We start from the raw sequence: 27,523 nt of genomic DNA, 5'->3' as shown, positions 1-27,523 counted from the left end.
GAGCCATGTGGATTGAAGCAGGGAAAAAGAAGAGGGAAGAAACTCCCCTCAATTTCTGTTTTTGTACTTCACCTTCCTAATCTACTTCAGCAGAATTCCTCCTTGTATAAACTCATTAAAATATTTTCTTGGTTTACACCTAGTAACAACATGAAGCACTGTGGGAGGATAGAGAGAGATAATCCTGAAGGCAGTCTTGCCCCCAATATATTGCAGCTGTGTTAATTACTGCAGAGTGGAAACAGCCTTGCCCTCACAGCTATGAGTGTAATAAAAGAGTGAGTTGGCTGTTAGAGAATTAGTTGGAGTCTACTGGCTATGCTGTGAGGAGGAAGGGATGAGTGGTTGCACAAGGAACAGATAAAGTAAGATGCTATATGAGGGGTAGGCAGGGTTAGGTGGTAGTGTAAGAGGTAGGAATGACTTAGGAAAGGGTGGAGAGGAGTCTGTGTTGTGTGGAGCTGCTCATGGGAAGGGTACAGAGAAAAAGTCAGTGCACGAAGAGGTTACTAATTAGCTGGTGCTTGAGGCCTTCTTCAATGTTAGTTGTACCTCCACTGTCAAAGCATTTCTATAGGTTTGCTTGCCTTAGTGACAAAAAACTTAACATAGCTAAAAATACTAAAATTTCTATTGTAGTATATTTTAAAAAGAATATTTTATAAGATAAAGGTCTCTGTACTACTCTTGTCTAATAATGCTGTTCATTTTTATTTATGCTACTGTGTGTTTCCTAGGTCATCTATGCATTCCAAGGTAGCTGCTTCCCACGAGAAGAGTAGATTTCCTATTTGGCCAGAATGGAACGATGCAGATATCAATGCAGAAAAATGGGATGTTGGAAAACCTGGAAAAGAAAAACCTGGAAAAGGTCAAATTTCAGTAAGTTGTGTGACACATATTATTTCCGCTTCAGTTTTTGTACTTGTATTTAATAGAGTATTTGTCATAGCTTCAAAATTATATGATGCTGATAAACTTATAAATTCCCAATCATTTACTTTCAATATGTTTAAGTAGTTCTCTACTAAACTACAATAATAGACCAGAAGTATTGTGCATTTTTATTTGCTGCTTTTAAAATGAACTTATATCTTTGTGCATTAATGTGTGTATTAATGGTTTAAAAAAATACACCCCCAAATCTGTTTCATAGCATAACTAGAACTGAGGATATGGGAATAGCTGAACTGTTGTATTATGTCAGGGCACTGCAGTTTCTGTGGGCTTAAAAGGTTTGGTGTGTCTATCTTCATTGTGGCAAAAATGGATGTTGAAGTACTTTCTTTTGTACACTGCAGCTTCTGGACGTGTGAAGCACTGCAGTTCTAGTATGTAGAGAATGACCTTGCAGAAAATAAGTACATGCCAGATGCAGAAAAATTTCTGTTTTCCAACTTTGGAATGAATGAAAAGTGTCATGGTTTTTTACTCCTTCAAACTGGTTATCATTGCATGGGTCTCTTATTTGGAGTAGTAGTAAATTTATTTTTTAAAGAATTTCTTAAATTCAGCATTTTAAGTTGAAATGTAAAATGCATTAAATATTATGCTTTATCATCCATTTTATATGCAAATTCTGTGTTGTTCATATATTTCTTCCGAGTGTGTCCATGTGAACTATGTTTATGTTTCCATATACCTATATTTTTTTTTCCTTAATCCAAGGTTGACTATATTATACTCTTGTGGGGCCAATGTATTGTTTTGAGAGAAGGTATGCATTCTGTACTGAATACTACCATTAACTTGTTAAGTAAATAATTTTCCTTAGTGTCCTTTTCTTGTTCCATTACCACATTTGGTGTCTTTGTGCTGTACTCAACATTTATCTACCACTAATTTGTTCAGTTTACCAGACATTATTATCATACATAAACTTCAAAATAACTATATCTGAAAATCTTTCTTCTATTTTAGCACAAGAGATGTTCTGAGTTCTTTACTCGACTCTTCAGTTCAGCTACAAGCTGTTTGAAACATTGATCCTTTTACACATTAAAAGGAATTATATGTCAGTCACAGCAGATGAATTTGCAGATCTAATGTATTTTGTAGTGTGACCTCTTTCAATCCAAGGAGGTAACCAGAATTCAACATTGTTTAGATTATTTCGGTTGGAAGCAAAATTAGTAATGTCATCCAGGACCTTTGAGTACACTTGGAACAGGAATATAAACAGTCCTATTTTCTTGTGTGGGTAAAGAAATCAACATGAAGTGATCTTTTTCCTTGTAACACTGAAGGTCTTTTAACAAGCACCTGTACACAATGCCCTCTCTTAGAGCAGTGCACTGTGCTGCTGCAGTTGCGCATTTGACCTTGTCTTTGTCTCTCATGCCCATTTCTTCCATGTCCTTCCTCTAGAACTTGTGGCTGAGACTCCTGTCCTTAGAGCATGAACCTCTGAGACTTGGCACTTGTCTCTTATAGCCGCTTTAATTAAAAGATGAGTTAAAACTTGATTTTTTTTTTTAGTCAAGTTTAGCAAAACCTATAATATTCTTCTTCAAAGCATTTTTTGCTCTAGGAAACTAAAGAAAGGCTGTATCTTTCCAGGTGTGGGTTTGTTGGGGTTATTGTTTTGGTTGTTTTGGTTTTCTTCCTTTGCTTAGTGTTGTGTCATCCCTATCTGCCTCCTTTCTCTGGTTTATCTAGTGTTTAAGAGCTAAACTTTCATATTATGCCGTGAAGTCAGGGTTGAATGTCTCTGAAAGCAGAATATAAACTCTCTTAATACAGTTCTGTATGGTCCAGGCTCCAAGACATTCTTTAAGCTTTCAGAAAAAAAAAAAAAATTTAGTATTCCTTAAATATTCCTTCTCTCCACCCCCCTCCCCCCCCCCCCCCCCCGCTTATCTTTTTTTCCTTCAGGTACTGAAATAGCTTGTTGCAGATTATTATGTTGAAGGAACTTACACAATGAAACAAACAAAAATGTGGGGAGAAGATTATTTGGCCATCTTTGTTGGTGTTTGGTTTTTATGCTTTTGTGTGATGCACTTTGTTTTGCCTTCCTTTTAATCATTAAGGACTCAAAGTATCATAGATTTTTGTTCCCAGCAACTCCTCCTCTGGTCTGTAGAAGATAGAGTGCATCTTAGACTGTGAAACACACACCAATGTATAATATGCCTAAAAGCTGTTTAAGATCCAGGCACAAATAAAAGGCATTAACCATGTAACTGATTAGCTTCTCAGTCAGTACAGACTATCTGAGGCATGTCCTAATCCTCCATTGTGCCAGTAGGTAAACAGTTATCGTATATTCTGGTGCCTTCTGTGCACATGAAGGATAAGCATCACTTCAAAAATGCAAGTTTGAAAACTGTATGAGCCTCTCTTTTTAACAGGCTAGTTTATGCTGTATAATTATAGCTTTCTTTGGTTTCTATAGCAGTGCTAAATGCATGGAACATGCTTATTTTGTGTCCTAATTGCTTTAGATATTTACTTCCAGTCTTCAACTTAAAAAGTTATAGAAATAAGGGAGTTAGGAAAAGTATGTAGGAATAACCTGGTAGAAGAGTAACTGATTTAAAAGCTTTTTTGGGGGGCCCTTTCTGAACGGGGAAAAGAAAAAGAATAATTTCATATAGACTTCTAAGAAAGTATAGACCACATAAATTTCTCTGAGCACTGTAGGTGGCTTTTATGCTGCATCTTCATCTTGGGCTTTGAGCCCTTTTTGTTCACTTGTAGATACTATTAGTTCTTTTTTATGCTGTTTTTCTCTTTAAGTGAGTTATCCTGTGAACAATATATTATTTTAAATCTCATGGAAGATACAATACTGTAATTATTAAAAGTGGTCCATTTTTTTCATGTGTATTTTATATAGCCTGGATTCGATGATCCTGAAGGGAAAATAAGGTTGCCAGCATCCTTAAAAGTGCATTCATGGAAACGTCCACAAGAGTTTTTAACAAATGAGGTAAGAAACAAGCAAGGTCATGATGAAAAAATGCTTATGGCCAAACTTGTGAAAAATAGAGTGAAATTAGCAGAGGAAGTTAGTTCAGCAGGTAAAAGCCACTTGACCACACAGTCAGTCCTGTCTTGGAGACTGGTGTACATGAGGAGTCAGTGGCCTATGTGACAGCTCCCCTGTGCTGCACACAGGGCTGGAAACCCTGGGCCCAGGGTGAGCTCACACAGCTGATGGTAATGGAGGAGGCTGCAGGCAGCTCCTTCTCCTTACTGGCAATTACATCACCTGCATCTCCTCGACTTGATGTAACCACAGCAGCAAGTTCCTCAACGTCCTTTCATTTCACAGCAGAAATTGTGAGCAGAGTTGTTTTCTTGTAAGAATATCCTTTCACAGCTCAAATTATATCACAGGTCAGTAAAACCAAAATGGATGGGATCTGTACAGAATGCTGCATAGATGGATCAGAGACCTGCTTGTGCCATGCAACATGGGTTTCTCAGTGTCTTAAAGGACATAAGATTACCTATACTAACCCCACTCTTTCCAGTTAACTGTAGTTATAGCATTCTCAATGATGCTATACAGAATCTTATTAATGAGATAAGACCACCATGGACCATCACTTCCTGGTAAAAAACATCATGGTAGTGTATCCTCCCACATCTGCTTTGCTTTTTGACTCCCATGTAAATTTGGAAGACAACTGGATGAAGAGATGCCTTTCCATTTTATTTTGTGTTCTTTTTCTTTTTTTTTTTTTTTCTGATTTAAGAATTACTGTCATGGGTACAGGAAAAATTCTGTGTGTTCCAACTGAGTCTTCTCTTGAGCAGGGATCTGAAGTATTCATATTTGTCATGAAACTATGAACTAACTTTACCAGAACTACAGTACTGTTTTTTTCACTTCAGCTATCATATTTTTCTGGGCTACACAGAGTACATGTCCATGTCTTTGACAGTAGTTGTCTACAAGGTAATCATAACATTTTAAAATTATGCATGGTTGTTATTCAGTTGAAGTTTAAAATTAATTGCAGAGAAAATAAACAGCCTCCCATTTCAAAGGTTAGTGTTATAATTCTGTTACTAATCTAAGGGTTTACATGATTTATTTCAGATGAAATATTGAAGTTTTAAAGCACTTGGACCACCCTTCCAACTTTTTCAGGCTTGTCACTTTTCCTTTTGTCAGCTTGTCAGTTCCATTTTTTATTAATTAGACACTAAACAGATCTAAGTTTAATTTTTAATGGAAGGAGAGGGGGAGGTCAGAGGAGTAATTGACAAGACCAGAAAGATTGAATGGGAAATGTTGCCAAAATGCATAAACTGAGTGGAGGTATCTGAAAAATGAGGGCAAGAGAGCTGGCTGCCCAGAAAGTCATGGAAACATGTGTCTGTATTAAAAATGGCTTTTAAAAATCTATCTCTAGAATACTATGAAGAAAGAACTTGTTTTCTTTTGGACCTGATAAAAACTTTGCTGCTTCTTTTGGTCCACTATATTTTGACTCAACAGGCAATGATTACCAGAGATTTTATAAAAAATTAATGTAAATGTCAAGCAATGAAAGGATATTAAGAATTATCTGTTACTTGATATATATTTTTAACTATAAAAGAAAGTATAAACAAGCCTATTTAGTGTGATAAGCAAAGAATCAAGCAACGAACACCAGTACATGATGAGAGGCACTGATACATTTAGTTCAATAAACTGCAGTTCCAGTATGTTATTACTAAACTGCTTACAAAAAGGAAATGGGCTGTACAAGAAGGGAATAGTCATGAACACTATGTAATGCAGCCAAAGGTTTGATAAAGTCGCTATTCAGACAGTACCACTGTCTATGAGCAAATAAATCCCTGTGAACCCTGGTGGGTAGCTAAGGGAATCTCAAAGTATGAGACAGTGTTATGATTGTGATTTAAATGCAGAACTTCAAATATCTTAAGAAATTGAGGGCATCTCAATTTACTTAGTGATTATTTGATTTGCTACTTTTTAAATCTGCTGGTAAAAATAATCATTTTTTAAGAATTTGAAACCTACATTTTAAGGATGTTTTACTAAGAAATATCAAGCCATCTAAAAGATAATCACTTCTAGTTTTCAAATGTGCGATGAATGTGTGCCAGGTGTCCAACATTTGCACGTTCACTGCAGTTAAATGCTACTGTTAATTTAATTTTTTACAGGTAATTTAGCTATGGACCTAACTAATTTACTTTCTGCTAGGTTCCTGTGGTAGTCAAAAATGAAACATCATTTGACCTTGTTTCAGCAAATGAGCACATATTTTGTTGTGAGGTAGGTGGAAACGCATTAATGCCCCTTTAAAGTAAAATGTTCCTTTAAAAAAAGATTTTCTTATCTTTCTTTAACTTTTTGAATTTCACTCCAAATTCCTACAAAGAAGAAATAAGTTGTGGGAAATTTTTTAAGTGGAAGAATAATGAAGGGGATAAAGTGGCAAGAAATTATCTAGATTATTATACTTAATGTTTATCTCTTTTTAGAATTTGAAAAACCAGTGATAGTAAGATGTTTTCCAAACTTTTTTTTTTAAAAATATATATGCAGTCTATGAATTAAGGTAATTACTGCTGGATAATATTGTCTAAAGAAAGGAGTAAATAAAGGCTATGTTAGAAAGGATTTTTTTTTTTTCAAACTTTCTGGAAGTCCTAGTGGGCCTGCATGTGTGTCTAACTGTCTGTGACCCAGATAGTCTTTCTGTCTCTCCAGAACTGAAATGTTTACTGAATTTCTGCAGGTTATGGGAAAATATAAACCAGGTGGAACCAAGGCATCTGAGTGTCTTACTGAATGTAATATTACTTAATAATTTCTATTTCATTCAGTGCATCGATGCAAATTCAGAATTAAGCACCAGTGATATAAGGGAGGAAACACAGAAGACAGGTCATGTAAATTTTGATGTCCACAAAACCAATAATTTATTTTAGGGCAAGTTTCTTGGAGTATCCATATAACTGCTAGTTAATTTCAGGGCAAGTTTCTTGTAGTAAAAACTTTTTTACATTCCAGTTTACATAAATCATTGTAACAGTTTGGTAATACTTGTTAAAGTACGACATCTATCAAAAATCTGCGTGTTATAAAAATACCTGTATAAAACCTGACCAGTTGAAGCTGTTACTTTGTCTTAAAAATTACTAAGTATATTTAATAATTTAGGGTTTCTTTTACTGAGTACAAATAATGACTATTGAAGGCAACACTAATTTTTAAAAGCTGGCTTTTTAATGAGACATTAAACAAGTGACAACTCACAAGTCCTGTAACATAATTTATTTTAAGATTGTATTTCTCATTTGTCTTTGTTAAATGATGAATAACTTTATTTATGCTGTACGTTTACTGAGTTTCATCAAGTATTGTGTTTTTGTGGGTGGTATTGTAATGATTTTAAGAGAAGTTGGAATAGTGAAATTAATTATTCCATTAAACCATAGCTAAATTTTTATGTCACTTTTTTATTTATGACAGGATTTTTTTATTCTTTAATATTTATATTATAAACTTGAATTTTTTTAAATATATGTTACTTGAAAAGATTTTTCTTTCTGTTTTTCTTTTGTTTTAGTTGATGAGATGGATTGTAAGTGAAATCTATGTTGTCTGGAGGATACATAATGAAAATTCCTTAAATAGTGAAACACCCACACTTGTTTGGAAACCTTGGGAACACATTTATGCCTTATGTAAAGCTACTAAGGAGCATATACCACTGTACAATAAATTTGGAAAATATGTATTGAAACTTTATTGGATGGTGAGTAGTTTCCTCCAACAATATAAAAATATGATGCAGCTAGCATGGCAAATTTTAACGGTTAATGGACATATATATTTTATTGTTGAAAATACATAGATTTTTAGGAGTAGAAAAACTGAGAAATTGTTGGTACTTGTTAATTAAAATGCTTCTTACAGTTCACGTGATTTTTGTACAACTTGTGGCTTGATAAATGTTATTGCTTGCAATGACAGTATTTTATTTTTGTACTTTTGTAGGTTTGATGCAAATGCTTAGTTGTCAGACATGTGGCCCGCACCTCTGTATTAGGCTAAATTTTCTTTATGTTTAAGTAATTTAGTTGTCTGACTTTACAGACCTATTTGTATCTAAGTGCATTTAAAGACAGATACTTTCTTTGTGAGGACCATTTTCTGAAGATGTACTGCTAAAACTAAAACATCCCAAGGATTTCTAAAGAAAACAGACAATATCTTAACACATTTGATAGCCAACAGGAAAACATAATTTCATATTGAACTTCATTTTAATAAAGAAATAATGACATATGAAAGAACTGACATCAAAAAGTTATCTATGTTGTTGGAGTTATTTCAGTTATATTTGTCTTTTGGAAACAGAAAATGTCACAGCATGCTAACTATAGACCTATAACTAACCCAATTAAACTTCCAGTTGCCCAAAGTTGAAAATATTTTTGAGACAGTCAGCTGGAAACAAAAACTTCAAAGTGACCTTCCCTGAAAGGGGAACACCGATCTGATTTACATACCTGTGCTTTCCTCATCCCTTATTACTGCTTCCACATGTGGAATAACTTATATTCATAGAGAAATGAGTTGCATGGCTTTGAGAAGGTGTAAATTGTGTTGTTCAAGTTCCTCAGTAGAGGACATTATTCTGTGTGTGAATTTAATGCTGCAGATATTATGTAACCATGTGGTAAAAGACTACATTTTAAAGCATTTCTAAGAGTTCCCAGCATGCTTCATTTTGTCACTTTTTGTCACACTTCTTTGGGTATTTTTTTGGTTTGGGCCTTAGTGGTTATTCATTTTTTTTTTCCTCTGGGTATATTAGCTGTATTTTACAGAAAGTAAAATAGGAAAAAGAGGGTCACATGTCGGAAGATTAAAGAAAATGTACAAACAAGGAAAGACAAATATCAGAAGAGATAGAGGAGAAAAAGATTTCATTGGGGAAAGTAGAAAATTAAATGAAAAAGAGGGTAAAAGGTGCAAGAATAATGAACTGATTTCACCAATATTCTGCCTTGAGTCCGAAGGCATAGTGGTGCATGACATCAAACCTGTGGATGTTTTTTCACATAATTGGCACAATATATAAATTGTACCCCTCGTTCTAGTTTCACTTTGCATTCCTGAAGTTTATTGAATTTGTTTCTGTAGTTATTTTTTTTCTCACTTTTTTCCATCTGTAGGTCTGCCCCACATTTTTTAAAAATTTATTTGGTTTCTTTTCCTCTACTTCTCAACTTGTACTATTCTCCCTAGAAATCTTCAGCGATTATTGGAAGAGGAGATAGTGTCATCATATCACTGACTAGGTCCTTTTCAAACTAGGGAAGTTTAAATATTTTGTTTTGGTTGTCATAGAATTGTTCTAATTGTAAAATTTTTTAGATTCTTTTATGCATTTTGAATATCTTTGCCCTCTGGCCTAAATTTCTTTTCTCTTTAGACCTATAGAATTCATAGCATTAATCAGCTGTTATTGCAGCTTGAATCCATAGTTTAGTTACAAGCAGAGAACAATGGTTTTGTACTCTCTGATAACACACGGTGAACACTTTAGTGATTTGGTCACTCTTCATAATTTGTGGGTGAATTAACAGAAGCACTTGGTATTGGCCCACCTATTTTCTATTATATCTTCATTACTAGGACAGACTTTTATTTGGAGAATGGTAGACAAGATTATTTTGTGGAATACTAACTCAGTTTGCTAACTGAGTGTCTCGTATTGGAGATATCAGTACTTTGTCTTACTGTTTGTTTCTTATCCTGGAAATGCAGAAAAAAATTTTTAGATTTCTTTTTTTAAATTAGATTTTTTTTTAGTATACTGTTTTATAAAATACTACTGTAATGCTTAACAGGAGACTAACTGCGTTCAACATCCCTTGGGTAGTCTTTAGGAAGAAAGGAGGACTGATTGTATCACAAGTATTTTCCAGACTGAGACCAAAAGAGGCATTTAAAAAGCTGCTATCTTAGTTAAGCCTTTTTTTAATCATTACTGTTTCTAAGGCATCTGTCATGGCAGCTGAAGAAATAGCAGTGAATACATGCACATGATGTACTACACATATGAGATGAAATATATTTGGAAATGGGGGCAATTAGATTAATCTCTGAAGCAAATAAGTCAGAGCAGTAATAAAATGCTATGAATGCTGTTTCCATGCCTCTCATATATTGTGTGAGAACTTCTTTTAAAGCCATCTGTGATGTAAATCAAGTTACAGTAGACTCAAGTTCTTGGGAAAGCATTAAAAGTTCTCTTATGTTGTTTTCACTTGTCAGCCCACAAACTAATTTTTTTTCTTTCTGCTTTCCTCCCCTTCCCCTGTCACAGGGGTGTTGGAGAAAGATCATTGTGGATGACACTATGCCTTTCAGTGAGGAGGAGAATTTGTTATTACCGGCTACAACCTGCCAATATGAACTTTGGCCAATGTTGCTGGCCAAAGCTATCATTAAGTTAGCAAATACTAGGTATGTTTTGTTATCTCACTTCTGCTTTGTTTTGTGAAGTCACATGGTAATAGCACAAAGTTGATTTAGTATATATAGGAAATATATTTTGCTAGATTTTTGTAATGAAAGTTAGACACTTCCAAAAGCAGACACTGTAAGTCAGTAAAACAAAATCCTCTATAGCTACAGAAGGTGCAGGGTTTCCTTTTTAGATGTGCTTGTAAGTTTAGTCACAGAAAACTTACAAAGAAACTGGAGTACTCATCTGCTTCATTTGTTTGCCATTATTCCTTAAAACTTTACATACAGCTTTCTGCCAAACAGAAGTACCTGTGAACTCTTAATGATGTTGTTATTGTCAGCCTTGTCCAATATTGACTCAACCAATATTGAAAGTAGAGTTTTGTGAGCTGTTTTTGATACCTTTGCTACAATTGTGCTGCTGTGTACAGTGATCCACTTCCCTTGAAGTGACCAGAAAAGCAGAAGGTGGCCTATGATGCAATAATGGACAATTATGGCTACAGATTCCTATGAAATGAGCAATGAACACCAAGAATTTAAATGAATAACCTTGAGAAAATAATTCAAAACATTCATCTGGGTTGTGAAGCTTCCCTATTCTTATCATATCAAATTATGTTTGTCAGAAGTCATCTAAAGTATGTTTACACAGACTAAGGAGTTGCCTAGAGGTGCCTGTTAGGAAACTCTGTTCGCAGAAATGTGATTGAAATATTGCATTTCTCCAGAGCACAAGGGTTACCCAAACAAGTGCTGGCATCTCTGGCCTTGGTCCTCTCAGGAAACCTCTCCAGAGTAGCAGAGTCTCAGTTTGAAAGAATGAATTTTGCTAGAGTGAAAGCAGAACCAGCCTGTTCAGAATAACCTGGGAGTTAGAGAAGCTGCTTAGGAAATGGAAGTTGTAGGATCATAACCCTGTTTTAGCACAAGGGATTTCAAACACGTCTCCAACCCTGCAACTGTGAGCAAGTATATATAGTATGCTTGCTAACAAAATTGAAAAAAATTTGCCATTGTACCAGAGGGAACACTAAAATAATGAACCTGATGCAAAGGCATTAACTTTGTAGGGGAGTAGTCAGCAGTGGTTTGGAAAACTCCTGAAATTGCAAGTAATTACTTGTTTTTCATCAAACTATTCTGTATCTGGTCTTATTCTGACAGAAAGTAGAGTTTACTCTATTGGTTACGTTATAATTGTAAAATGTCTACTTTCGTCTTATAGTATACATGAAACTGGAAAAAGAGAAATGGAGGAATTTACTGTTCTACAAACACTGACTGGATGGATACCAGAAGTTATTCCTCTTCAGTATGTTCTTTTATTAAACAATTTATGCATTAGTTGCTTAATATTTAACTCTATAAGACATTATGAAAAATAAAGCTGAGCCCTGAAAGTCCTTCACCGTCAATTTTGGAAAGTGAATGGTTTACAATTCAGGCACTTGGGAAATGTACCTTTGAGAAATGCAATTTTGTGTTTTTCTTTTTAAGTCATATGGTTTGTTGCAAAGCTATTTATCATACTGATGCTTACTCTTCATAAAATTAATTTAACTAATATTAAACAGTGTGTTGAAAACAAGATTAGAGAATTGTTTCATTTAGTATGCAGTTACAAAATATCTGCTGATAATAAGTTTATATCTGAATATACCATAGAAAATATGTCATGAATTTGGAAGGAATCAATGTCAGCTGGTATGATGATTCCACCTTTTAAATTGTAACAGTTGGCAAACTTTTAGTTTCAACTAAAAAAAGTTTCCTACCTACAATAACACTTTTCTTATTTCCTGTGTGTTTTTTGTTAAATTTGTATTTTTAAAGAAAGACATTCTGACTTTTGAGCTTGACATTCTTTTTACAAAATGAATCACCTGGATATTGATACTAAATATTTAAACTTTTTCTTTTGAATTACACCTTTTAGCGTTTTGATATACACATTCAAATGAATATGTAGATAACAAACTGTTATGGTTTATATATAATTGACTTAGATACAATTGCTTTTTTTTAACCATATTTCACTATTAAATAAATTCAGTCAAAGAACATTTTATTCCATTGTTCACTAATTCTTATGTCTCAAGCTATGCTTGCAATTTAAGTATTTGATATATTGGTGTCCTACAGTTGTATGTATGTAGGACATAACCTAAGTAGCGTAACTTTTTTTCTTTCTATAGTTGATTTTATGATTTCAACAGCAAAAATAGTATTCACTTACTAAAAATATATAGTATCATGGAATATGAAAATATGAATACTCCAGAGTCTTTGTAATAGTGGTATGACTTCAGCTCATTTTACGATCACTTACTTTATGTAAAAAAAAAAAAAGTTGAATGCAGTTAGCTTGCATGAAACTCATTCATGACCCTGTTTAAGATTATTGCTGGAATCACTAAGTTTCTGTGGAAAACCAACATGACTGCAACTGTTATGTCATATCAAAACTCTTCCAGTTTGTAAGTACCTTTGAGAAGCTTTTAAATATACAGAGCTAAAAACACAATTGTTTTTATTGTGTTATTGTGTAGTTGTAAAGTGGTCTGAAAGTTTCTCTGCCATAACTTGTATCTGCTAAAAATCTTGAGAAAGGATGTTTTATTTGCATGCATCTCTAACCACCATCTTTTTTTTATGGGTATGAGCTGTCTCAACAAATATTTGATACAGAGTGTGTTCAATCTAAAGTATCTACTAAAATAGCCCAGTAGCATTTTTTAGAGTTGGACTGTCAGTTGTGGTAAAGTGTTGTCTAAATGAAAATCACTCTTCTCTTATTGGAAATATCCCTACCATTGACATATGCATTTGTGCTTTCTCTTAAAGGCCTGAATACTTGGACAAAGTTTGGGACTTTTTGAAAGAGATTGTGCCAGAATTCAAGTTGCCAGAGAAGAAGGGTCCAGAGCTTGAGACTACTCAGAATGACACAAAACCTGAAGCGACCAAAGACTCAGAGTTTAAAAGTGAAGTTTCATCTGTGGATAAGCTGTCAGATATAACTGAGAGAGTAGAGACAGTCAATAGCGTTAGCAAAGGTCTGTAATTTTACAGTCTAATCTTTGTAGGCCAAGCATAAATAAGTTTAACATCATCTCTGTTTCAAATACGTATATTTTGCATATATTGCCACATACAGCTCTGAGGGTTTGTTGTTTCACTAAACGTGTTGCAGTGATGCAAATTCAAAATACTTTTGCTTTAGCTATAGATCTCATTAGAAGCATTACTAGTATTTTAGTTTATTAAAATAGCTTCACTATCTGGCAGAGTTTTTTTTCAGATCATTGTCGCAGCCATTTCTCTGAAGTCTGGTTCCTTGCAGAGATACTAATCAGGAAGGTTATAGTTTCTCCAAAGGCAACATTTCTCTGACCATCAATTAATTAAACATTTCATAATGGGTGTTGTAAATTGTGATTACCTACAGAGTTGTGACAAATACATTCTAATGGCTACCTGCATTTTTATTTGTTGCAACTTTTCTTTTATGCCACTAGGCATAGGCAATAGTTTTCTTCAAGAGCTGCTAATCCTATTTACATTTAAATGAAAAAACTTACATTTAGAGACATGTTTGTTCCAGTATATTATTCTTCATTGTTTTATTTGGGACTGAGTTTTCTTAGTTGCTGTAATTGACTTGTAGGCATGGGTACAGTTTCACACAGCTTCTCATGCCTTTGGAGAGTACAAATCAAATGCTGAAGTTTCTATTTCTTCCTAGATTTTCAGAAAAATCTGACTTCCTCACTTTGAATCCCTAAAGCTATGTCCCAATGTCAAAAGTGTTACGAAAGTCTTAGAAGTTACCTGGCTGAGGTAGTATTCTCTCTTAGGAAATCCTGCTATTATTTTGACACAGCCATCAGTGTGGTAGATATTTCAGTTTGGAATGGGCATGCCACTGGAAACAGCACTGTTCATCCAACAGGGTGCTGTATTTTTTTTCCCAGAAAGCTAAGTAAATTTAATCCTGCCAAAGACTTAAAAATTCTATTAGTAACTGAAATAGCTAAGAATCAGGGAACCATTGTGTCACGATACAGCTCTGTAATCTCCAACTCTGAGGCTGAAATCTTTGTTCAGATGTTCGGTTGACGCCTGGGATTAATGCTTGGATGACACAAAGCCATCCATGTCACCATGAGAGATAAGGACCTTGGGGGTCCTGGTGGACAACAAGCTGTCCCTGAGCCAGCAGCCCTGAGGGTCAAGCAGGACAGTGATGTCCTGGGGTATGTTAGGAAAGGCCTTGCCATCAGGTGGAGGGAGCTGATCCTGCCCCTTCACTCAGTCTGCATCTGGAATGCTGTGTCCAGTCCTGGGCTCTTCAGCACACTAGAGTCATGGAGCCCCTGAGTCCAGCAGAGAGGGTAATGAAGATGGCTGGGAGACTGGAGCATCTCTTACAAGAAAAGGCTGAACAAGCTGGGCCTGTTCAGCTTTGAGAAAAGACAACTGAGAGGGGACTCAATCAGTGTGTGTATAAGTATCTAAAAGGTGAGTTCCAAGAAGATGAAACCAGGCTCTGCTCTGTGGTGCTGAGCAACAGGAAAAGAGGCAGTGGGCAGAAACTGGTGCACAGGAAGCTCCACCTGAACACGAGGAAGAACTTTACTGTGTGAGTAATCAAGCAGTGAAACACATTGCCCAGAGAGGTTGTGGAGTCTCCTTCACTGGGAATGGCTTTAAACTGGAGATATTCAAGAACTGCCTGGATGTAATCCTGTGCTATGTGCTCTAGTATGACCCTGGTGGAGCAGAGAGGTTGGACCAGATGACCCACTGTGGTTCCTTTCAACCTGGAATGGTTCTGTGAAGCTGTGTTGTGTAGTTGGCACAAAGGAAGGAAGAAACGCCATCCAAAAGGACTTGGACAAACTTGAGAATTGGACCCATGAGAATCTAATGAGGTTCAGAAAGTCCAAGTGCTAGGTGGTGTACCTAGACGGAGACAGTCTGAGACAGAGTATAGATTGGAAGAACTGAGGGCAGTCCTGTGGAGAAAGACATGGGGGATCTGGTGGATGTGAGACAGTACGTGAGTCAACAGTGTGTGCTCAGAGTCCTGAAAGGCAATTGTAACCTAGGCTGCATCCAAAGCAGTGTGGCCAGCAGGATGACAAAGGTGAGTCTCCCCCTCTACTCTGTTCTTGTGAGATCTCAACCTGGAGTGCAGCATCCAGCTCTGGGGTCCCAGCACAAGAAAGACATGGACCTTTTGGAACAAGTCTGGAGGAGGGCCACTTAAATGATCAGAGAACTGGAGAACCTTTCCTATGAAGGCAGTCAGAGAGCTGGGATTGTTCAGCCTAGAGAAGAGAAGGCTTCAGGGAGACCTTGGAGCACTTTCCAGCACCTAAAGGGGGCCTACCAGAGAGGTGGAGAGGGATTTTTTACAAGGGCATGTAGTGATAGAACAAGAGTGAATGGCTATAAATTCACAGGGGGTAGGTTTAGATTGAATATTAGAAGGAAATTCTTTCTGAGGACAGTGAGCTCCTAGCACAGGTTCCCCAAAGAAGTTCTAGCTGCCCAATCCCTGGAAGTGGGCAAGGCCAGGATGGACTTTGAGAAACCTGCTTTAATGGAAGGTGTCCATGCCCACAGCAAGGGGTTGGAACTAAAAGATCCTTTAAGGTCCTTTCCAGCCCAAGCCATTCCATGATTCTATGGGGTGGGGTTTTTTTGCATTTAAGAAGTCTTTTTCTGTAGTCTTAAATTCTAAGGCTTCAAAAAATGTTTAGACTGTGGGAGACTTTCTAATTCCATGTCCATTGGGAATCTATGCATTGTCTACTTGAATTTTTTTTGCAATTACCAATGCATGAGAGCCAAGGACATGAAGAAAATATTTGGCACAGTGCCAGAAATACAATGATTTCTTACACTGCAATAAGAATATAAAAGTTTTGCAATAACTAAAAGGTAGGACCAAAGCCTTCCTGGCTCCTTCTCAGTAAATCTTAATTTACATCTTAAGGACTACTTTTTATTTATTTTAATTAAATTACATTAGTTTATTATTGTTTCTCAATTCTTGACTTCAAAGAGTTTGTGGTTGATTGTTTTTAAAATTTATCTAAAATCTTATTAAACCATTTGCACAGTATGATATTTGACTGAAATTTTTTATCTGAGAAAGAAAAATATTTAATCTTTATTTTGCTTAATAGAAAAAGCAGAGCAGAAAAAAGTAGGAAAGAAAAAAAAAGGAGGAGAGAGAGAAAAAAAGGTAGCGCTTCAGCCTCCAGGAAAGTTGGCAAAAACTCAAGGCCTTGAGGACTTAGATGAAAGTAAGTCCTATCATTTTGAAGCTAAAAATACAGACAGGAGTTATACATAAAGCAAAAGGCTTTGCTTTAATTTGGTTTTGAACGTAACTGGGGGGAAGTAATATTTGCTTTTTTTATTTAGTTTAAATTGTAGTTTTTTATAGCTCACATTACATGCTGAAGTCATTCTAACCTAATCTGTTACATAGATTAAGAATAGTATATTTGTGTTAGTACTTTTAGTGGCAAGCTGTCTTACAGTTGTGTGTTTAACACAGAACAACTCTTTCGTAATTTATTTGTTCAACATCTACTTTATACACAAAATTGCAATTGGGTAAAACAGGAGTGCTCCTTTGTTGAAGGGCAGGGGAGCTGGGGAGGGGGGGGTGATGCTGCAGAATTATTTGTTAAAATTCACTCCATGATGTAAATCTTTTTTGCTAATCTTTGTCCAGGAAATACATAGTGATGAATTTAATTTCTGTGTTGATATATTCATAAGAGCACAAAAATTAGGTAAATTCTTGCTTTGTGCATTTATATTTAATACTTAAGAAAACCCCCCCAAAAAACCTCAAGAAAATATATTATAAAACCCCCACAAGTAAATATTAATCAAGCAGTAAACAATTACTAAGATATTTCAAATTCGCTAGCATAAACTGTAGGAGATCTTCACAATTGTACAATAAGTTTATATGCTCGTGGCTTTGCTTATGTTTGGATACATGTGGCATTTCCATGTGACTAGCAGCAAAAAAGTTAATAACTGGAATAATTTGCAGTTGCAAATCAGTAGGTGAGAATAGGTAGAACATCTTCCTAAGGGAAATAAGTGCAAAGTAAAAATGAAATTTACTACATAAATGGTAATTCTGCTTCTTGATTTGAATCCTGATTAAAATTAGCGTTTTAAATCATTTTAAACTACAGCAAACAAAGATTGTGGCTTGTCATCAGCTAATATATTTATTTAAATTCCTACCTTACATACTACTAAATGAGTTAAACAGCAGTGAATTTTAAAATATATTACAGGATTGTAACTTGCTTTAATATGGCTGGTATGGAATAGGAACTGAGGTGTTTAATGTGAATATAAGTAATGTGATTAACTAGTACTCAAGCACATAATGGAAAAAAGGAAGCAAAAGGATCCAAGATATGTATTCTAGAAATTGTACAAAATGAGTGAAAGAACATTAAAAAAAAGAGGCAGTGCTTCCATTTGAAAAATGGCATGATATTTAGATCTTTCTTCTGCCACTAAAAGCACAGCTTATGCTTTTTTCTGGAAGACAGCTAGTGTCCTGTGAAGAGGTTATTTAGAAAGATTATTAATTCAGGGCTCGAGTACATTGATCAGAGAACTCTTTTCCTAAGTTTGAACCAGAAAACATTTTTGGAGAAGAGTAAGAGGTAGGTATCTCTATAGCAACAGAGCAAATTTAAGATTATTATACTGCAAGGAAAAAAAAAGGAATTGTAGTTTGATATAATTCTGAATTGCAATGCATTTTTCTCCTGAGAGTGTCGCCAAAAAACGGGAATCTTGCAGACTTTGAGACATATGGTGTGCCAAGTGGCCCAGGACAGTAGAACCATTGTTGTGCATAAAATAACATCTGAAACTAGGTCTTGATTCAAAGTCAGACTCCAGAGGCAGTAGTTGTGAAAGTGCCTGAATTTTTCTGGTGGAATTTTGTAATGGTGACTTTAATTAATGCAGCAACTTTTTTTTTCATTTTAAGTGATTTGAAAAGTGTTTCATTTCCAGCATGATAAACGTTCTTATTTCCCTGCTGCAAGCTTTCACTCTACCTGTTGACTTCAGTGAAGTTTTTCTTCTTTGTGATAATTATGGAATATTTATAAAGAGATATTTAATTACTCCAGATATTATTTATATTTGACTTTTAAAATGGCAAAACCTTCTGTATTCATTGCATTGTATATTCATGACCTATTGAAGTACCAGTTACTTCTAAATACTTGGAGACTTCTCTTACAGGCTTTTGATTTTGTGTGGGCTATAATAGTTGATGAGGTGAGTTGATGCTGTCTGGCAGCGAAGCTGCCACCCATCCACCTGCTCACTTCTCAGAGTGGGATGGGGCAAAGAATGAAGACTGAACCCTTTGCCCACTCCCAGTGTTCTTGCTGGGGTTGTGGAGTGAGGAACAGTTTCACTGGTGTGTCAGCTTGGCTCGGCAGTCATTGACACACTGGTGTGTTACCCTCCAGTGTTTTGGTCATGTATCTAAAACAGCACCACAAGGTCTGCCCAGATTGAAGCTCAATCCCAGCCAGATCCAATACAAACATATGCGGATTTGAATCCCTTGCAGTCACGCCAATGCCTGCTGCACCCCACAAATGCAGTATGAGTTGTAAGATCATTGAAGCATTGAATTTGTTTCTCTATTCATCCAGTTTTGTGGATCCAGTTGAATAAGAAGCCCTTGACACGGTCAGTCCAAACTCTTCCTGAGAGCAGCCAACTCTGGTCATTTGGCTTATCAGTCAGCCAGTCTTCAGGAAATTTTGGCAGACAATTCATGTGTTCCTACTGACCCATTTTAACATACAAATCTACAGTTTTCTACTCAGCAGCTTTTTTCTTCTAGTAACAAACCTTTCGTACTTAGGATTATCCCCTTGTTTTATGAGCAGTTTTTACAATGAGATTGTATGAGATGAGCTACTGTGAGATGAGTGTCAAAAAGGATGTGGGGTCCCCAGGCAGGTGCAGAGAGCTGCTTTATTGTACAAACCAGGCCTTTTTAAGCAGTTAGCCCATTATCAGTTATGTACTTTTAAATCATAACAAACATAATTCAGCTAACCACCATACACCACGATGAGAACATGTGATGGTAACATAACTTGTTTTTCTACCTCTAATTCAGCTGAGTCACTTTCCCATAGTTCTTTTCTCCTTGGCTGATGTAGCCATGGTTTTGCAAGGCCTTCATTTTGTAAGGTTTTACCTATATGCAACAAGCTACTCAGTCCCCTTATTCCTATAAAGAATCACCACTTTGCTTTTATTTAGGTTTCCAAACTACTGAGTTTCTTAATAATTTCTGAACTGCTGGAAAGGGAATTCTATTCCATTTAATAGGGCACTAGCTAAGAACTTGGGAGTTCTACAAATCAACCATGTATTTTGATAATGTCATTTTGCCTTGAAACAAATTCTGTAATTAAAGGTAATATTTTCTATGTCACAGAAGTGTTGAGATTATCCTTATACTTTTTGAAATCAAACAAGTAGACCTGTAATCATCAGAGGCACTGAGATAAATGTCATATATATGTGTAATGTCATATATATGTAATGTTCTTATAATTTTTCTTTTACCTAATCAAGAGTTTTCATTTACAAGATGGATTAAAGCCTAATGTTTTGGTTTTTCAAGTTCATATCATCATTCTGCAATATTTACGTCAATTCTGAAGAGCGCACAGAAAACTAAAACATACATTCTGCTATGCGAAGCCTATCCATGCCTATCACAACAGCAGAAGTTAACATCTGAGCTGCACACCTGATGTTCAGGATATTAAAACCCAACAGATGTGTTTTCTTAGAGTGGTTTGAGTTGGAAGGGACCTTAAAGATCATCTAGTTCCAACCCTCTACCATGGGTAGGGACATCTTCCACTAGGCCAGATTTCTCACAGCCCCCACCCTGTGCAGCCTGGCCTGTAACACATTCAGGGATGGGGCATCCACAGCTTCTCTGAGCAACCTATTCTGGTGCTTCAACATCCTCAGGGTAAAGAACTTTCTTTTTACGTCTAAGCCAGCCCTCTTTCAGAGGGGTCACTTAAAACATTTGCCCATTTTTCTATCACTCCATGGCCTGAAGAATCTCTTTTCAACTTTCTTGTAAGCTTCTCTTTAAATACTGGAAGGCTACTCTAAGATCTCCCTGGAGCCTTCTCCAGTCCAGACTGAATATCACAAACTTTTTCAGCCCTTTTCCTAGGAGAGGTTCTCCAGCCCTCAGATCACCTTTGTAGTCCTCATCTGCCATCATTAGTCCTTGGAAAGTTAAACTACACCATTAGCTGTTGTTTGATAGATAAATATTTGAAAGAAACATTAAGCATGAGAAAATTCTTTGCAAGTCATATCCAAAACATCTGATAAACAAATAAAAATGGTTAATATCAATTAAAACCAACAATTTTAATTCCTAGCCTTTCTTTTTAAGCGGTTGGATATGTCTTTTACATGGATCAATTCAAGTCTTTCCCTTCTCAAAGGGACTGAAGCATTTGTTCAGGTTGTTTAATATTCATTCTCTGCAAGTGAATTTGCCAAGCTGCACTGTGAAACATAAGTAGCTACATGGATTCAATTTTTTTTTTTGTAACAAAGCACTGCAGTTCTTATATCCGTACTGATGGATAGAAATAATAGGCTTTGCTGAATCTGTTTTGTTGTACTGTATAACATTTTTCATCTAATAATGCAATTTTATCAAGGCTATCAGTTTTAACCAGTTTTCCCCAAATGCTGAATCAACACTAATAATTACTTGCTGCCAAATAATTTGCATACATCATCCTTATTTTTTGTACAGTTAATAAAGATCAAATAATATGTAATTCTTAAAGCTACTGGTATAATGTACTAGTATTGTAATAGTGTTATTCAAGTGGATATGATGTGCCTGGTTAATCATTTGCATGCTCTAATAATTTGTTCATTGCTGTTTATTGTCTGCCCTGCAGACATTTTATTTCACAACCCATCTGGACTGTGTATGACAGCTTTGCATTCCACCTGGTATTTGATTAAATACTTTCATTTGAGAAATACTTCTCACATGCAACGATATTGGTGTGCCTTGTGGCACATACTGTTCTGTAATGTGCAGGATATCATAGCTAATGTTGCTGTGTTTGTAATAGATCAGATATTCCTGTATTGGGTAAGGACTGAGATGAAAGTTAATTATAGCCTTGCTTTTGAATAAGTTGAAATCCTCAACTAACCCAAGAGTTGTTGTTAATGTGGAAATTACCTGTATGCAGTGAGAAAAATTAAGAATCCATTGAAAAATAACTCTTACTTACCTTTAGCTTATATTTAATTGGGTAACTGAATTCCTGGAAGAATATTTAAGATGCAAAGATATTGTACTTTGAGAATAAAATGTTACATACCCTCTAAATAAATAGATTTTAGGTCTGATAAATCATATTTTCCTGACACTTGCCTGTTTTTATGTAGATAACTTCGGTTTATTTCATTTCCCAGAAAACACCTATTCTTAGTGCAACTTCTTGTTGAATATTTACTAAACAGAGGAAGCAATTTTCCTTTATTTGAGGTGAGGCTGAAGGGAACAATGACAGATACAGATAATTTTACTGGTGTGTTAGATGGGGATAGAATCATTGAATCATTTAGGTTCAAAAAGACCTCTAAGTTCATTCAATCCAGCTGCTAACCTGTACTGCCAAGCCCACCACTAAGCCATGTTCCTAAGTGCCATATCTACACATCTTTTAAATACCTCCTAGAATGATGGCTCAACCACTTCCTTGGGCAGCCTGTTCCAATGATTAACAACTCTTTCTGTGAAGAAATTTTTCCTAAAAAAGCATTCTGATGAAAAACAGGTGTCACAACCTGTGTACTGAAATCTTGCCTCCCAAGTTTTCTGAGATGACTAAGGAAAAATAGAGAGAAATAGATATCTTTCTTTTTGAGATGTCTTTTTGGTAAAACCAGAGCCGTATATTTCAAGTATTATTTTTAGACTTTTAATTTCCCTTCAGCATCAATGAACTGACTGTCAGACATCCTTGGCTTCTATTCATTGTTCAGGAATTAGCAGTGGCTTTTTTCACAGATAAGAGTAGGGGATGATCATATGGTTGCCTAGTGCAGCAGATTTCTGGGGTTGACAAAGTGATTGTGTCCTGTTTGTATTCCTTAGAGCTTCATACCTTCTGAGGCAGCCATCATTACCTCCATTTCTTCATCTGCTTGACAGAAGTGAGAGCAGTAACTCTGGTTTACAGGCACTGTATTTCTCAAATTGCTTATCTCAATCTCCATATCCCTTGGCAGCAGTGGTCAGACCTCTGGCTTTGGATCCTTTTGTTAGCAAGATCAAATTTTGCCTTCACTGGTGAGAAGCATTTAACTAGCACTGACTAATCAGGATGTTTTTACTCCATCTGCATGGATTATGTATATGTTTTCTTTATGCTAGTATCTACTGTTTTTAAAATTTGAAGTAAAACAAAAAAAAATGTTGAAAGCTACCTCTGACCTCTCATATTTTTAAATTGTATTTTCTGTTACTCATTTACATAAAATAAGTAAAACATGCAAATACTGTTGATGATTTAAATGAGGTGGGGTTTTTTCCTTCCATGGTTTCTTTTCAAAGTACATTACAATGAGCTCTTCTTTTGAATAACAGCCAAAGAAAATATTCATAAAGATGGGGCAGAGAAAGCACAATAATTTAGTGTGAGGTACAGCTACGTTTTTTTTATTGTTCACCTTGTTCTAAAGCATTTTGATGTTCTCTGTGTAGAATCGCCTGTACCAGCCCAGCCAGAAATGGTTGTGTATGCTGGCTGCATACCGCTGCATTTGTTTGAAGAGGATATTTTTGTATTATCACGAATGGTAAGATTCTGTGCTCTCAGGGCGGGAAAGCATTACTTACTTTGTTATCACTGTGTTTCATAATGTTGTAACAAAAAGAATACAATTAGCACAGTGAAACAGTCGCTAGATGATGACTATCAGTTAAATTTATGTTTTGGTACTTCTGTATTCTGAACATGAATTTTCCTGCTAAAGCCTGCTGATTTTACTCAGTTTTCCTCCACTTTCCCCAGGATTTCAGAAGCTGAAGTCTCCTGGGAAAGACTAGATGTGGGCTAGAAAATGTTTCACGTTTACATACTTCTGAATGGAAAGTCTAATTATTTTAAGGGCTACTTGAAAAACATGAATTTTAATTTTTTGAAGACTACAGTTAAGACTCCCTGATATACATTTTCTAGTATGTTGTTTATTGTTATATAAGAAATAACATGTTTATATCAATTTCTACCATTAGTGTTGTAACCGGTGAAAGTACCTAGATGAAGTGCACTTAATGCAGCTGGGGTAAAAACAACACTTAAATTTCCATTTAGTCACTCACACTCCTCAGAAAGCTTTTTATAGTGCTAGAGCAGGCTTTCTTGAGTTGATTACTTAGGTTTCCCCTTTTTGTCCATTTAAATTGTATCTATCATAATTAGATCATTACATTTAAAGCTGCCTTCTCAGGAAAATGGTAAGCTCCATAGAATAAAGAAATTTCCAGAAATGGCTTCAGGCGTTACGCTTTAGTGCATTTATTTTTTGCATTATTTTCTTTTTTTAAAATTTGCGGTGTATTTTCTTCAATTTTGAAGATTAACTTGTTATCTGTGATATTGGTTTAATTTATTTTAATTTAAGGTCTCACTCAATATTATCTCTTTGGTAATAATAAGTAATGCTAGCCATCAAAAAGCAAAATGGAAGGGGAGATATGGGCTTATGTCTTTCCTGCCACCTAACATCCTGGGTCTCATACTTGACTACAGTCTGTTGGGATATAGACATTACTGAAAAAGAGGTATGGCAGACCAAATAGGATGAGACAGATGAATCTATATGTCTAAACTAGTATTTTAGTAAAGACTTGATAGAAAAATGGGAGTTGACAGAAGTTGAATATAGAAGAGTAGAGGATTTCTTATGGATAAAACCCCCACCATTTTCAAGCTGTATTCAGCGGCTGAGACAAACTACACTGATTGAAGTAAAGTTTAGAAAATTGATTCACTGGGATAAGAGTTGCTCCCATAAAAGTTGGAGAAAGTCATTAACTGCAGTTGCGCCAGAATTTCTCTCCTGAATTTTTGCAGTATCCCTTTTAACTTTGCTTTCTACTATGGATTTCCTTGGATTGTTGTGTCTTGAATTCATCTTAGTTTGCTCAAATAAAATGAAAAAAAATATCAGTAATTGAGTCCTACAAGTGTGTAGTGTACTTTACAGATGAATTCTCCTTTATGACATGTAACTTTCTATTCTTGGTTGTTTTCACTAGCATTTTTAATTTAATTTGTTCTTCAGTCTTCAAAAAACTGACAACCACAACAACATTCTTCTCTACAGAGTTCATATATACAGAACCTAAGGAACATTTTAAAATTAGTAGAAGCCATCACAGACTTGCTGATGAGTATGTTAAAGAAATAAGTTTTTGGTGATTTATTTAGCATGTAAAAGAAAGTGTGTTTTTATAATTAAAAGGATATACAAATCTTGTAACAGAACTTTTAGTTGTGATATTAAGTACTGGACCATTATTATTTTAGTGGGAAGAGCACCACTCAATGTCCACATCTAAAACTGCTCTTAAGCCTGTTCCTGAGGGCTTTGGTATATGGATCAACTGACACATCTTTAATGTGTTTTATAAATAAGCCATCAAATAAAAAGCATCGCTTTAATGATGTGTTGGTTCAAAGCAATACATTATGAAGTTTTTTCAGGTTATCTAAAAGACCAATTGATTTTAGAATTCTCCCACTTTATAAATTCAGCATGAAGTAGGGAGTTTTTCCCTCAGATAATATTTTTAAGTATGATTTAAAAGAAAATATTGTGCCTGTTGCTTTCTTACATATTCATTCTCTTCACTTGTATGTTATGATTATATAAATAAGTTAAAAGAAGTGATGAATCTACTGTGGAAAGTGAAATACATGTAAACACTTCTAAGGATACTTGTAGTGCTGAATATCAAATTCTAATCAGCATGGTTTTGGATAGTCTTTTCAAGTGGACTATATTAATTTCATTTGTTTTACAAGCTGTTAGATTCTTTTGGGTGCATACTGTTCTTGTTTGTTAGACAGATAAAAGGAGAAAGAAGATCTGACCGAGTCAGATTATCCTTCCATGTTCCATAGGCTGATTCTTCAGAGAAGATGAGGCAATATGGGCTTTTCCATATACACAGCCATCCTGTCCTGATCACTAGAACTAGGTCCTGTCCTCTGGTAGCACCGCCAGAACCACCACCACTTCCTTCTTGGAAGCTTTTCCGTCAGAAAAAGCACATTGTTGTGACATCTGAACCTCAAGGTTTGTCTACTAAAAACTGCAAATAAATTTGTAATTACATTTTAATTATTTCAGGACCATACTTATTATCTGTTAGCTTAATTTCAGTTGAACTCAATTTTGTATTACTTCCTCCTAGCCATATTTCCTCCATGCTTTCAGAAGTGTCTTAATTTATATTGCAAAAAGCACTCTAGTGGAGCAAATGAAGAGGGGGTATTATCAAAGTAACACAGAAGCTCTCTGATGTAGAGCCAGGAAAGCTTCTGAGCACCTTTTAAAAGTTTAAAGTATGTGACTAGTTCTGCTGCATCAACTCATAGTTTTAGAGTAATCTTCTTTCTGGGGTTTGTCTGTACTGCCTAATGGAGTTAGATGCATGATACAAGATAGCTTGAGCATGGAAGTGTTACAGACAGGCTAGCAAAGTATACTGGGATAAGGAATAGAGGAAGTTGGCAAAGGCAAAAGGTGCTGCCGTAGTTGTTTTGAGCTACCCTCAACAACCTTAAATATAAGTCAGGCACAATTTAATACTTTACAGGCTGAAGATCAGGGTGTAAAGTATTCATTTTTTCATGATATATCACCTAGAACCACCCCTGTTTTTTTTTGTTCCACTCAAGCGCGTGAGATGGTACTTGGAAAATTATTTAGGGGTGATGAATCCCCATTGGGAATTATTTCTTGACGTTAATAGTATTAAATACTTTTATGAATGTATATATTTAACAAGATCATTTGTTCCTAGAGCCTGTGGTAGAGAAACCTGAAAAGCATATTGAGGTCGCAAGCCTGTTTTTTAAATACAAATTGGATATTATCACAATACCAACAGACACGTAAGTATATAATGCAGTTTCAGCATTAACATTGTGAAAGGGCACTGTGAAGGTGCAATGACGTATCTTTACTTGTGTCTCAGGGAGAAACTGCTCAGATCATGTCTGAGGCACGTCAGGACAAAGCACTCTGTTGATGTATTGGTATAATGTAATTAATCAGCTAGCAGTGAACTGTATGTTTAGGATCCATATCAGCAGTACAACAGCTGAATTTGTATACTAGATGCTTACAAATTGTTAATAAGCACCTGAAAACTTCTGAACACCTTCCTGTAGCTAATCCCAAGAAGTTTTAATCAGGCGCACAGATTCATACATCCACAATTATGCTCACCCTCCTGTCTTTGAGGTTTACAAACACCTTCTGTTTTAGAAATGCAGCACACGCTTCTGTTGGAGATGAGTCTCTGGGCTTAGCTGCTTCTCCCTACATTCTGCTCATGTCTGCACTGCTGAGAAAGCTTCCCAGGGGATGGACATGCACATAGGGGTCTCCACTTGTCACACCCGGTACAGACAGTCCCAGAGGCAGATGCACAGTTCTCAGGGCTTCTGACCTTTGAGGACAGGGAGTGCTGTCAGGCAAAGACATGTTGCCACATGCTCGATCCAGTGGGCCCAAAGATGTTGAATTTTTGATAGATTACTTCTGCCAGAAGTACAAACATTCTTTGATGTCTTTCAAATTTTTCCTCAAACTACTGGTCTTTTTTAATTCTAATATATAACATTTGACTGGCCAGTCAGTATTTTCGTGAGCATC

General features: G+C 35.7%; 1 protein-coding gene across 1 annotated transcript in view; it reads left to right on the top strand.

Moving 5' to 3' along the window:
• Positions 1-301: 301 nt before the first annotated feature.
• ADGB (androglobin) overlaps positions 302-27,523 on the top strand; it is an 87,622-nt gene continuing 60,400 nt past the window's right edge. Inside the window, exons 1-12 of the mRNA XM_066178893.1 lie at positions 302-365; positions 738-882; positions 3,842-3,934; positions 6,176-6,247; positions 7,548-7,736; positions 10,320-10,459; positions 11,691-11,777; positions 13,310-13,521; positions 16,663-16,782; positions 23,334-23,428; positions 25,762-25,936; positions 26,667-26,757. Coding sequence (XP_066034990.1) covers positions 745-882; positions 3,842-3,934; positions 6,176-6,247; positions 7,548-7,736; positions 10,320-10,459; positions 11,691-11,777; positions 13,310-13,521; positions 16,663-16,782; positions 23,334-23,428; positions 25,762-25,936; positions 26,667-26,757 — 1,412 coding nt within the window. The 5' untranslated portion in view covers positions 302-365; positions 738-744. The remainder of the gene's footprint in view (positions 366-737; positions 883-3,841; positions 3,935-6,175; positions 6,248-7,547; positions 7,737-10,319; positions 10,460-11,690; positions 11,778-13,309; positions 13,522-16,662; positions 16,783-23,333; positions 23,429-25,761; positions 25,937-26,666; positions 26,758-27,523) is intronic.

The sequence above is a fragment of the Chamaea fasciata genome, unplaced genomic scaffold (genome assembly GCF_029207755.1).
Source record: "Chamaea fasciata isolate MVZ Bird 193981 ecotype frontalis unplaced genomic scaffold, bChaFas1.0.hap1 SCAF_3, whole genome shotgun sequence".
NCBI lineage: Eukaryota > Metazoa > Chordata > Aves > Passeriformes > Sylviidae > Chamaea > Chamaea fasciata.
Note: the sequence above shows the minus strand (reverse complement) of the source record. Positions and strands in the feature narration are given on the sequence as shown.